Source organism: Diceros bicornis, chromosome 15, assembly GCF_020826845.1.
Source record: "Diceros bicornis minor isolate mBicDic1 chromosome 15, mDicBic1.mat.cur, whole genome shotgun sequence".
Classification (NCBI taxonomy): Eukaryota; Metazoa; Chordata; class Mammalia; order Perissodactyla; family Rhinocerotidae; genus Diceros; species Diceros bicornis.
The window spans coordinates 50,841,664-50,854,144 of record NC_080754.1 but is presented as its reverse complement, the minus strand read 5'-3'; the positions used below and the strand labels follow the sequence as shown (position 1 = coordinate 50,854,144).

At 37.0% G+C, this 12,481-nt stretch overlaps 1 protein-coding gene across 2 annotated transcripts in view; it reads right to left on the bottom strand.

Annotated features, from left to right (window-relative positions):
• Positions 1-12,481, bottom strand: part of TNIK (TRAF2 and NCK interacting kinase) — a 391,580-nt gene that overhangs the window by 130,768 nt on the left and 248,331 nt on the right. For both annotated transcript variants that reach the window (XM_058556353.1, XM_058556354.1), the window contains exons 5-7: positions 9,136-9,246; positions 5,681-5,771; positions 3,652-3,782 (exon numbers count right to left, since the gene is read on the bottom strand). In XM_058556353.1, coding sequence (XP_058412336.1) covers positions 3,652-3,782; positions 5,681-5,771; positions 9,136-9,246 — 333 coding nt within the window. The remainder of the gene's footprint in view (positions 1-3,651; positions 3,783-5,680; positions 5,772-9,135; positions 9,247-12,481) is intronic.

The following is a 12,481-nucleotide window of genomic DNA, read 5'->3' as shown; positions in this document are numbered from 1 at the left end:
AGGCTAGTTTATGATTTACAAAAAAGGATGGGACAGAAAGATATATAAAATAAAAATTTTAAGTTCTCCATCCACATCCATATATCCATGGGGTAGAGGAGAATAAGACAACATTATGTGCACTAGACTGTATGTTGCTCTTTGCACCCAGCACTCTATCTTGGGATCTGTCCAACTTCAACATACACACTACCCCACTGCTGAAACGGCTGCATAGTATTCCACTGGACAGATGCCCCAGTCTTTATTCACCCAGTTCCCTAGCGATGGGAATTTGGCCACAGAGGACTTTCCTTAGTGAGTGGTTCTGTTTTAAAGCAATAAATACACAGGACTATAAAATACTTGACAAATTCCATCCAACTGAAATGAAATTCAAATTTAAAAAACAGCAATTTAAACAGCCTAGGAATTTTGAACAGTTTTATTAATTTCAAATCTTTTGAATGCTTATTATTAAATGAGAAAGCTTTCATTATTGCCCCACGTACTTATCAGGGAAATGAAACCTTTCCTTTTGCTTGAAGTGTTTTGACAGAATTTCTGAAAACAAGAAAGGAGGGGCCTCTAGGGGACCGTGAACACACCAGGCGAATGAGATTCTGGCGCTCCTCCTTGGATAGGGGTTATTTTCAGTCTGTTACTTACTGCGCCCGGCAGATATCAGACAAAACCAGATTGCAATAAAAAGCAGGAGCTCTTCAGAGAAAGACCCTTTCCTACAGAGGCCCTTATTTTATAGAATTACTGTAGTTTTTTTGAAAAATTTATAGCAGTCTATAAAGACATCTTAGACAAATTAAATAATACATCATAATCAACAAATAATCAATCAAATATCAAACAATAAACCCAAACTATACTCTTCTCTTTTGCATTTTGTCTTCATTAAAGGAAGGATTGTTGTGGAATCTAAGAAAGCCCAGTGGCCTTCAAGTCATCTTTTATTCTAAACACGCCCTCTAGGCTCAAAGTGTTTAATGCACATTAGAGCCCGAAGTCTCCACGTCAGTGTCTGAGGCTGGGATACACAGCGGGGTCAAATGGACTAGCAAACACACAGTACACCAAACCTCTGAACGTCGATGGGGTTGCAAACGAACTTTGTGTGTTGAGAACTGCATATACAGATACAGCATGGCTAATTCCCTCCACATAGTGGGTATTTAATAAATACGTGCTGAGTGAATGAAGAAATGGTTTTGACAGTCAAGTTGTCTCCTAGTGACAGACCACATTGCTAAGAATAGTGAACAGAAAATAGGGTAAGATCTGGTGCCAAGCAAGAAGTAGAAAGATTATATTTATAGAATAGCTTCTTCTCTGACCCATGGTAAAACTGTGAAGTGGTTGAAAGGAATCTTCAAAGAACCCCCAAACCTTCCTTTCTGCCCCATCTTCCCAATTCACCCTTTTTTCGTGTTCCTTCTTTACCCATGTCAAGTGACCAGTGAAGCTCATGTTCTTGCCATGACTTCTTCCTCCTCTGGTACAATCCTCCTCCTCCGACAATCCTGACAATCCTGACAAATTAATTCACACTAGGGTCTAAATGACTGTAACAGTTGAACCTGTTCTCTCATCAGGATTCTTTATTTTTTAATAAAAACATGGAAATTAATCTTCAATTTATTGTCTCAGGATACTTTTATAGTCACATGGACTTTCCAGTACCTCTGAAACCACCCTATCCACCATGATGCCCTCTGTGGTTACTCATACACCAGGGCTTTGCCCATACCTAGAATTATGCATTGGGATCAAAATTTTTTTACTGATCTCAAACTATATTCCTTAGCTATAATCTGAGGAAAGAGGACCAAGATATCAGTTTAATTCCAAGCTTTGGCTTGGCCAAAAGGAAGTCCTCTCCTAGTTACTTTGTGGAAAAAATTAAGTCACAGGGATCTATTTTACGTGACAGAAAAAAAGTCCCATATACAGTATAGCCAGTCAAATTACTTAAAAGGTTAAGCTAAGGGTAAACATTTGAAACACTCTGATTCTTCCTGGCATGTTATAAAGTCATCTAAAATATCTGTGGCCCAGATGTAGCACTTGTTAAGTGTAGCTATTGTTTGAAGAACTGCTTATAGCCAATTACGATACACATATCTGGTCTGGGACATATATTTTGTAGTGGCTCTTCTGAAGGGATTTGCAAATTAAATTATTTAAATGTGCTTATCATTAGCCGTTTAAATAAATGACATTTATTTTGGCAAGAGATTAATTTTTGACTTGGCAGCTGTTTTCAGACAGATTGTTGTCAGGTTATTACGGTGACTAACTTTGGAAGAAGGAGGATATTTACAGGATATTTTGTTTTTAGACCTTCAAGCTTACATCTCTCCAAAGAGGCAAATAATTTTGTCGATGCCCTGAGCCACTGGGGCCCGAAGACATTGCAATGTTTGCATCTTTGTGACCTGATTTCAATAATAACCCCACACGTGGAGAACTAAAAATGTTCTTTAAAAGAAGAATTCTTCAAATATATCTTAGAGGCTGTTTTGTTGGTAAACTGAAGATTCATATAGGAGCACACCATAGAGGAACAGGGTAATATATTGGGAAGAGCTCTGAACAAAGAGTGGGAGACATGGGTTCAAGCCTCAGCTCTGAGAAGATCACTAAGACCACTAAGTGGGTGTGCACTTGCAAAAGCCTCAAGCCTCACTTTCCTCGTCTGGAAGATGAGGGTGTTTGGTGATGATCACTAAAGTCTTTTGGTGAAAAGGCTATGAAACCAGACTAGGTAGTTATCAGGTTTTGCCCATGGCTGTCCTGTGGTCCACATAAAGACCACAGGGTGTCTCTCTACCTTCTGCACAGTCTAAAAATACACAGTTCCTATATCGCATTTGCCTCAGATTTTAATGTCTCAACTTTCAGCCAGAAATCATGACAACAGTGTCACCTGACATTGCAGCTATCGATGGGATGGTAACCCCAAATTATGTTTAATTACTGACTAGCAGACTGGAGAAGACGAGGGCTTCTTGGAGAAGGGGACAGCTTTCACCTCTCCACTTAAACATTGTTTGAATTTATTAGCAAATTTCCAGTTTAGAATACAAATAATGAGCCACAAATCAAATTTCTATGAAACACCAGGACAGGCTACAGAAACACCAAAAAGCTACCAACATTCCATTTGTTTCTCTCTTGTTGAAAAGAAACTCCAATAATTAAACTTTGAGCAATGTAGAAATGAGTAAGTCTGATTATTTTTAATCAGAAAAAGATGACCCAAGACAACGAATTCATATCTTGGTTTCTTTTAACACACGAAGCTCTCGGAATATATATACTTTGCCAAAAGTCGAACCAAACCTATATCTATAACCAAAACTCTAACTATAACCAAAATAGAAATCTACTTCCTAATAAGAAGCAAGAGTAAGTTCAAAATATAGAAAATGGTTTAAACATTTTTTACAAATAGGCAATCAGATATGATGGGTGAATTCATTAAAAGATTCTCACGTGAATGTCTTATCATTTCGAATTCAAATAATGTTTTCCAGTTCTCCCTTTGGATTACATAAATTATAAGCCCAAGGGCACGTGAGATTTCTCCCACTGCAAGACTCAGGATGAGATGTTAGGCATAGTTTTAAAACATAATGAGGAAGTAAGAAGTCATACCTTGAAATCATACGTGGCATCCGGGTTTTCGTCACAGGCAATAACTTCTGGTGCCATCCAGTAGGGAGTCCCAATGAAGGTATTCCTCCTGCCCACTGTTCGATCAAGCTGGGCACTGACCCCAAAGTCCACTATTTAAGAGAAGACACATGAATGAAGTCTACGATCTTTACATGAACATAAAATGAATGTGTATTTTTTTTATTGTGGTAAAATGTACATCACATAAAATTTACCATTTTAATCATTTTTAAGTGCACAGTTCTGTGGCATTAAGTACATTCACATTGTTGTGAAATCATCACCACCATCCATCTCCAGAACTTTTTCATCTTCCCCAACTGAAACTCTACCCATTAAACAATAACTCCCCATTCTCCCCATCACCCTGGCAACCACCATTCTACTTTCCTTCTCTATGAATCTGACTACTATAGGTACCTCATATAAGTGGGATCACATAGTATTTGTCTTTTTGTGACTAGCTTATTTCACTTAGCATAACGTCCTTAAGGTTAATCCATGTTACAGCATGTGTCAGAATTTCTTTCCTTTTTAAGGCTGAATAATATTCCATTGTCTGTAGGGGCCACATTTTGTGTAGCCATTCATCGGTCAATGGGCAGTTAGGTTGCTTCTTCCTTTTTGCTATTGTGAATGTGTATTTTTAAATGCTATGTATAAATGGATCAAGTGTACCAACGAGGAAAGCACAAAGTGTTATATTTGGTTACATCAGGCTCCATGGGGACCAAAAATAGGTGTTAAATAAAAGGCAAGCCTGGTTGCCACAAACGGTAGTATTTAGGGGATACAAAGGAAGTGGTTAAGAGCTAAGTTTCTGGAGTCAGACTGCCTAGGTTTGCACCACATTTCTGCTACTTACTAGTGACGTGACCTCAGGCTAGCAGGTCAACCTCTTTGAGCTTCGGTTTCCTAACCTAGCAAATGAGCATGATGATATCTACGTAGGGCTGCTGTGATGATGAAGTGATATAATCTTTGTAAAAGTGTTTTGTACAGCGCCTGGCATATAATATTCTCTCAACAAGTAACTGTTAATTAGTGATGAGTGAATATTCTGAGGATGGCTTATCTACTCAGTACATATATAACTGCCTTCCCTACATAACGCACGCTTTTGTTTTAAAAGGGAGTATTCATGAGAGGAAAGTCGGCCCCAAATACTAACTAAGGAAAAATGGAAATTATATATTTTAACAAAAAGGCAAGAGCAAATGTTTGGGATATATCCATAGGAAATATTTAAGTCTCTTTGAAAATAAACAATAATATGGACAGTAACTCTTTTCTAGATGACAAATTGCATACCCTATGAGACATTTGTCAATTCATGCTCTTACTCATATACACCAAGCGGGCAAATACATGTGGAGATTCTCTACCTTATCTGGACAGTCCCAGATTTATTGTGGTAAGGGCTCTAATGGACAGCACCAGAGAAAAGGATTCCCTCACTGATAACTCTGGCAGACGGAAGTGGGATAATCAGTACACACATCAAGCAGAATATTGAGCATCCACTTTGTACAGGTCCCTAGGTCATAATGAAATCAATGTAAATATAACTTAAAATACATGGGAATATAGCAGGAATTCATTATTCTAAATATATCTAACTGTGGATATTTCTAATTAAAAAAGTGAGTCATCATTGTTCTGTTATAGCAGCAACAAGGTAAACAAATGGTAAGATACAAGAAACCATTTCAAGGTCAGTCACTTCTAATGTAAAGGGTCTTTACTAAAAAAAAAAAAACCTCAATATTTCTACGCATTGATTAAGCACATGGTTCTGTTTACTACACTGTATACCAATTCACTCCTCAAAGTGCTTTTAGAAAATGTTTTTGAAATACACAAAGAAATATTTTTCTTTTCCTTCTTAGTAAAATGACTTTCAAATCCACAGTGATAAATTTACATTCATTAAAAAAAAAAAAAACCAGTTGTTGAAATAATCCTATCAATTCTTGCAATTCCTAGGCTCACTGAATCCTGTTCTTACCTAGTTTAACTTCTGCATTTTCAGTCAGCAAGACATTCTGCCCTTTAATATCTCGATGAATCACTTTATGCTGGTGCAGGTGACTCAGCCCCTGGAGTGATGGAGAGTTGAGAAGCATTATTAGGGACATAGGCCAAGATACAAATAAACTATTTGGGATGTTAATGATCCAAAAAAGATGTAAACTCACCCAGAGATACTTTCATTACTATATTTACATCTTTCAGCTGCTCAGAGTGCTGTTTAAACTGCAGGTAATTGATCAATATAAACTGAAATATAGAGGTAGTCCTTGCAATGCATGGTGCTGTGTTAAATGAAGTGCCCGCATATCAGCTCTGAACTCAGGTACCTCGGAACCACACAAACGATGACACGATCCTGGCATGCATGAGTTTTAGCTAAGAGTGCTGTGAAAAGTCAGGACTACCCATATTTGCTAGTTTGTAACAGGAACATCTACAGAGTCTCTGTACAGGAAACTAACCTGATTTAACTGAATCCTCCACTTTTTGGGGGGCAATATTTAAATTTAAAAGTTAAATTTTAAAGTGAAAAGTTACTGTATGTTATATAATTTTAATTAAGCACAATAAAATATTTCTCAGACCAGCCAAGAAATTTCCCATTGGCTTTAGCCAAAGTGGCTCACATTCAAGAAAACAAGTTCTATTTCTTTTGTTGGCATTTATAACTGTCATTTTTAGTGCTTTATGATATTTGTGACTTTGTGTTCATCATATGAAATAACTCTTTAGTGACATCCAAATCTGACTTGTTCCATTTCTCCATGAATTACTGTAAATTTGGCTTCTTTCTGATGTGAGTTCTAAAACCTACAGACTTGCTGTAAGGTAGTCACATCTTTCTCAGATAATCTAACCTAAAATAATCTAAAATTGGAGTCTTGAAGCAAATTAGGTTATGCTTACCTTTGTTAATTATAGACTGGATACTCAAGTGTTGTTATTTTATTATTCATGATTTTCTATACTTTTAATTTTTCTCCACAACAACAAAACCATGGTATGAGAGATGAGATTGACCCCAAAGGAAACAAAACTAAATATCTAAATTCTCTTGTTGAAAAGTTCAGCATGAGAATATGGATGCCCAAACAGATCCACATGTATGTTTAGGAATATCAGTAAACATAAACCATGTGACAGTTGGAAGCACTGATTTGGATCTTAAAAAATTACCTTTCTTATCTAGTCAGTTTGGCTCAAGGCAGGCATCAAGCAGATTAAAATGTATGGTTTTCACAGCATATTAACATCCCATGAATCCCTGAAAAAGGGATTGAAGATCTCTTTCCCTCCTTCACCACCAAAGCGGTTGGAAGCAGATACTACAGCAGATAAGTGAGTCAAAGGTTGTGTTTAATGAGATCATATGGTACATGGGGGATTGTCATCTCTGAAACTTGTGAGTCAATGCCCCTTCCAATGGTCACCTTATCTCAAATGCCAGTATCATTTGAGAGAATGTATTGGAAGAAGGAAGAAAACACTGTTTTCTCATATTTTAAAACCAGATATTGGGAGATACTCATGAGGTGAAACATCCCTGCTGCTTTGAGAGACCTGGAGGTCCCGTGACCCATCCCCAGCAGGGGTCCCCAGCAGGGCAGAAAGGGTATAGGCAGAACCAGCCCTGTAGACCCAGCAGATTTTTGGCACCCGCTGAGTGGTCTGGATGACTAAATGATTCACCATGCTTTCTCTGAATGAGGAAAATTCTAAGTCAGAAATTCAAATTAAGTTTACACAGTGGCCCCTCAAGACTTGGAAATACATGTCAGATTTGCAGGTGGTCAGCAGCCATATCTCCTTGATTCCCCCTCCAATTTTGTTTTGTGTTCTGTTTGAGAAATCTTTTTGCCTATTCCAAGCCATGGAGGTATTATCCTCTGTTTTCTGTTAGGAGCTTTATTTTTTATATCTTTCACATTTATATCTGTAATCCAGCGGGCATTAATTTTAGAATGTGGTATAAAGCAGGTGTCCAGCTTCCTGTTTTCACGACTGTGCAAGTGACCCAGCACTACTTACTGACAAGAGCACCCTTCTCCCACGCACTGCAGCACCTCCTCTGTCATAAATCAGGTGTCCATAGGAAGCGGGTCTGTTCCGGACTCTCGATTCTGTTTCCTCAGCCATTTGTCTATTCTTGTGACAATACTACTCTGTCTTAGCAACTTAGTAGCTTTAGAATAAGTCCAGATAACTCGCAGCATAAATCCTTCAGTTTTGTTCTTCAGATTGCCTGGTTATTCTTGGCCCCTTGCATTCCCATATTAATGTTTTAAAAATCAACTTGTCAATATCCAGGTATATCTAGAGGGATTTTGATAGGGAGTTCAATCACATCATGGAGCAAAACTGGGAGAACTAACATCTTTACAATATTGAGTATTCTAATTTGTGAAATGGTATACACCTCCATTTATTAAGGTCTTCTTTAATTTCTCTCAGTAATATTTTATAGCTTTTAGTGTAGAAGTCATTCACATCTTTCTGTAAATTTATTTCTAAGTATTTGACTTTTTATGCTATTATAGATGTTATCATTCTAATATTTCATTTTCTATTTGTTTTTTTGCCTAATGTGGTGTGAATTAAATGAATAAGCATCATTTTTTTTAATGCCTTCCTTCCATCCATCCATCCACAGCACATAATCTGTCTCTCAAAAGCATATCTTGGACACATTGTGAAAATAGTTTTAACTTTTGTTCCCTCATATTAAGAAAGCAGAGCTTAAATGTAAGTAGCAATTGCCAAGCAAATCTAGTAAGAATGCTCAGTGAACATACAGTAGCCTCCATATAGTAGCAAGAGATAATTATACTAGTCCGAATGAACAAAAATATGACCAATTACCTTCTTCTCCCTGAACTGAGCTTAGCAAATATGACACTATTGTCTAGATTGCCAATTATGGGATTTGTGGGCAAAACTGGGCAAACAGGCACAGTCTTGTCCAGCTATTTTGATTGGTTTAAGTGACTAAGTGTCAAAGTATTTTTTTTAATGTAAAATCAGTTAAACTAGATTGTATGTGCTGACATGGCTAAAGTCACGCCATCTTTAAATTAGTCATAAACTTTCATAAATGAAAAACTCAAACGAGTGACCAAAATGCCTCTAAAAAACCCATTTCCTAAATGGAACACTATCTCTATGATCTAAAATCAGATTTCTAATTGGAAGCACCATTGGAAATGAATCCCTTGTTGAAGGAAATCACCCAATGTTAACCTTCCAAATGAGAGTGCATGTGACCTATTCAGAAGGGCTCTCACTTCCATCAGAGCAGACCACAACAAACTACCACTACCACTATCGCTGTAAGAATAAAGCTTTAAAACAGTTTCCAATACGTTTACGAATTTCAGTGGAAGGTTAGTACAAAGTTCAGTACCTCCCAAGATATCCAGTGTTGTCACTTACTCGTAAGATCTCCCTGCAGATGTATGCGATCCACTCCTCCTTCAACGTATTGCCTTTCGTGTTCTTGATGAGGTCAGTGACAGAGCCAGCGCCACAGAACTCCATCACCAACTGGCAAAGGAAGCAAAGATGCCATTATTATAATTACACTTCACAGCTTCCACTGGGTTGAGATAAGAAAGCGTTAACTATTCCAGCTGGGTGCTTTGGGATGCCATTCCTGCAAAGAAAAAGTGATCATACAACAATATACAAAATATAAACTGTTATCTTAATTTCATCCCAAAATGCTAGAAAGGAAAAATTAGTTTTAATTTTCCAACCTGAAAATTATAGTTGGAAATTGAGAAAAGTCTCCATATTCTAAGTACTTTTAAAAATGGGGGTAGCTAGGTGGTTCAGATGTGCCTGAGAATTTCTCTGTGTTTTTATCCAGCAGTCGAACTCATTTTTCCCACAACAGTAGGATCATTCCCAGTCTGAAAGAGCTATGGTAGTCTAGGCAGTCCCAAGTTAGGACAATAGAAGTACATACTGTTTATGTCATTGGTTTGTAAGTGGCACTATAAGCTGTCAGAATGAGGACTATCTGTTTTTAATTAACTTCAGCAAATGTTCCCAGGAGGTTGGACACATCAAATAAATTCAATAAGCAATAAGCCCTAATTTAGCACCTTTCATCCAAAAAGCTCCAAGTTCTCCATAAATATAAACTCATTACATTACTCAGCAACTTTATAAAAGAGGCAGAAAATAAACATCTCCCTTTCTTAATGAAGAAGTAGTGACTAGAAGAGGAAAAGCAATCGATCTGCTTTGACGTTCATTTTCTACGTTTAGAAAAACACATCCATTTCCATATCTTCTACCTCTTCTTCAAAAAGTCTTCAACAAGGGGCCAGCCCAGTGGTGTAGTGGTTGGGTTCGCACACTCCACTTCAGTGGCCCGGGGCTCGTGGGTTCGGATCCCAGGCACAGACCGACACACTGCTTGTCAAGCCATGCTGTGGCGGCATCCCATATAAAGTAGAGGAAGATAGGCATCGATGTTAGCCCAGGGCCAATCTTCCTCAGCAAAAAGAGGAGGATTGGCATCGGATGTTAGCTCAGGGCTAATCTTTCTCAAAAAAAAAAAAAGTCTTCAACAAAAGTCACCTTATCAGGTACTTATATTTTTTGGTAATTATATGAAAAGTCAGAATAACCAGCAATCAATCTCTGATTGGACACTAGAAACAGAACTAAAATGGATCCATAATGAAACCACACTGATGATTCTGGCTTTGTCCAAATGTGCATTCCTAACATCAGCACCATGTCACCAGGTCCTAAAAGATACCCCACCAGGCTGCAAAATCTTCAGGCAGAAATTAGGTTTTCTTTTTTTCTATATACCTAGTTGAAACTCAATAAAAACTCATGAAAATAGTTTCATGAATGAATTTCCAAGCCTCTTCTGAATTGTCTTCTTATGATTCCAGAAAGGGTAGGGAAACCCTCCCATGTTCCCCAGAGTGCCAGTGGAAGTATAGAGACCTATCAGGAGCTTTTGTAAGGAAATTTGAGAAGTGCCACAATAAACCACATTCCAACCCAATGAGAGTCATAACATTACCATATGTGATAGTCGGGAAGCTATCAAAGACCATAACAGCATGTTAGAAAGGACTCAGGAATCAACCTCAAGAGGTTCTTACTGGCCAAAGATGGGATAATTTGAGCATCAATAAGAACAATAACCACAATGTCTTGAAACACATTAAATACGCTTAACTAAATGCATCAGTAAAGACACCCCTCACAAAGAATATACCTGGCACTGTTTGAAGAAAATGAAGAACTAACTTCTTATTTTGAGAACTGGTCAATAAAGGGAAGGAATCAAGAATGTACACTGCCTTTCTCATGTAAGTTTTACCACTGGGTAATTAAATAATAAAACAAGTGAAGCTTCTCTTCATAAAAAGCAGGTATTCCATCTAATAAAGGAAGAAGACATAACAGAACTAGAATATCACTATTTCACAACCCCTAACAAACTAACAGATTTAGGCACTGATCATCAATGGCTGCTAACATAAAAAAATTGGAAATAACCAGCTACGATTTGCCTCTTTATTAGAATAACACAGCATCACCTAAGGAGAAGTCTTGCCAAAAACAAAACAAAACAAACCCAAAAATCTGAATCTAATCAATCTTCTAGTTCCAGCTAGCAATTTACAGGAAATTCAGAGGACAGAGGAACATGTCACATCATGGAGATACAATCAACAAAACCTAGAATAGGAAACTACACAGGGCAAATGACTCATTTGCTCTAACAAATAAATTGCTAGAAGAAAAAAAGAGATGGAGGGGAAATCTATAGATTCAAAAATATTTAAAAAGAAATGTTGCAACAGATGAAACTTATTGCAATGGATGAAACTTATCTGGATACTGATTTTTTTAAAAAGCTGTTAACAATTTTGAGACAATCTATAGACTAGATATTTGATGATACTAAGGAAATATGGTTAATATTTTTTTAAGTGTGATAATGGTACTGTGGTTATGTAAAAGAAAAGTTCTTGTCTTTTAGAGAAACATACTGAAATACTATGGATAAAATGATATGATGATAGTCTCTTCCACAAATGGTGCTGGGACAACTGAATATCTAGATGTAAAAGAACGATATTGAACCCTCACCTCACACCATATACAAAAAATTATCTCAAAAATGGATCAAAGACCTAAATATAAGAGCTAAAACTATAAAACTCATAGGAGAGAACATGGGGTAAATCTCCATGACTTTGGACTTGGCAATGGTTTCTTAGCTATGAGAACAAAAACACAAGTAACAAAAGAAAATATAGATAAATTGGATTTCATCACAATTAAAACCTTTTGTGCATCAAAGGACACTATCAAAAGAGTGAAAAGACAACCCACAGAATGGAAAAAATATTTGCGAGTCATCTGTCTAATAAGGGTCTAGTACCCAGAATATATAATGAACTCTTACAACTCAACAACAAAAACATAGACAATATAATTTAAAAATGAGCAAAAGACTTATATAGACAGTTCTCCAAAGAAGATACACCAACGACTAATAATCATGAAAAGATGCTCAACATGAATAGTCATTAGGAAAATGCAAGTCAAAACCACAATGAGATACCACTTTACACCCACTAGGATGTCTATAATTAAAAAAAAAAAAAAAGCAGAAAATAACGTGTTGGCAAGGATATGGAAAAATTGGAACCCTCATACCTTGCTGGAGAGAGTGTAAAACGGCGTGGTCACTGTGGCAAACAGTTTGATGGTTCCTCAATAAGTTAAACATAGAATT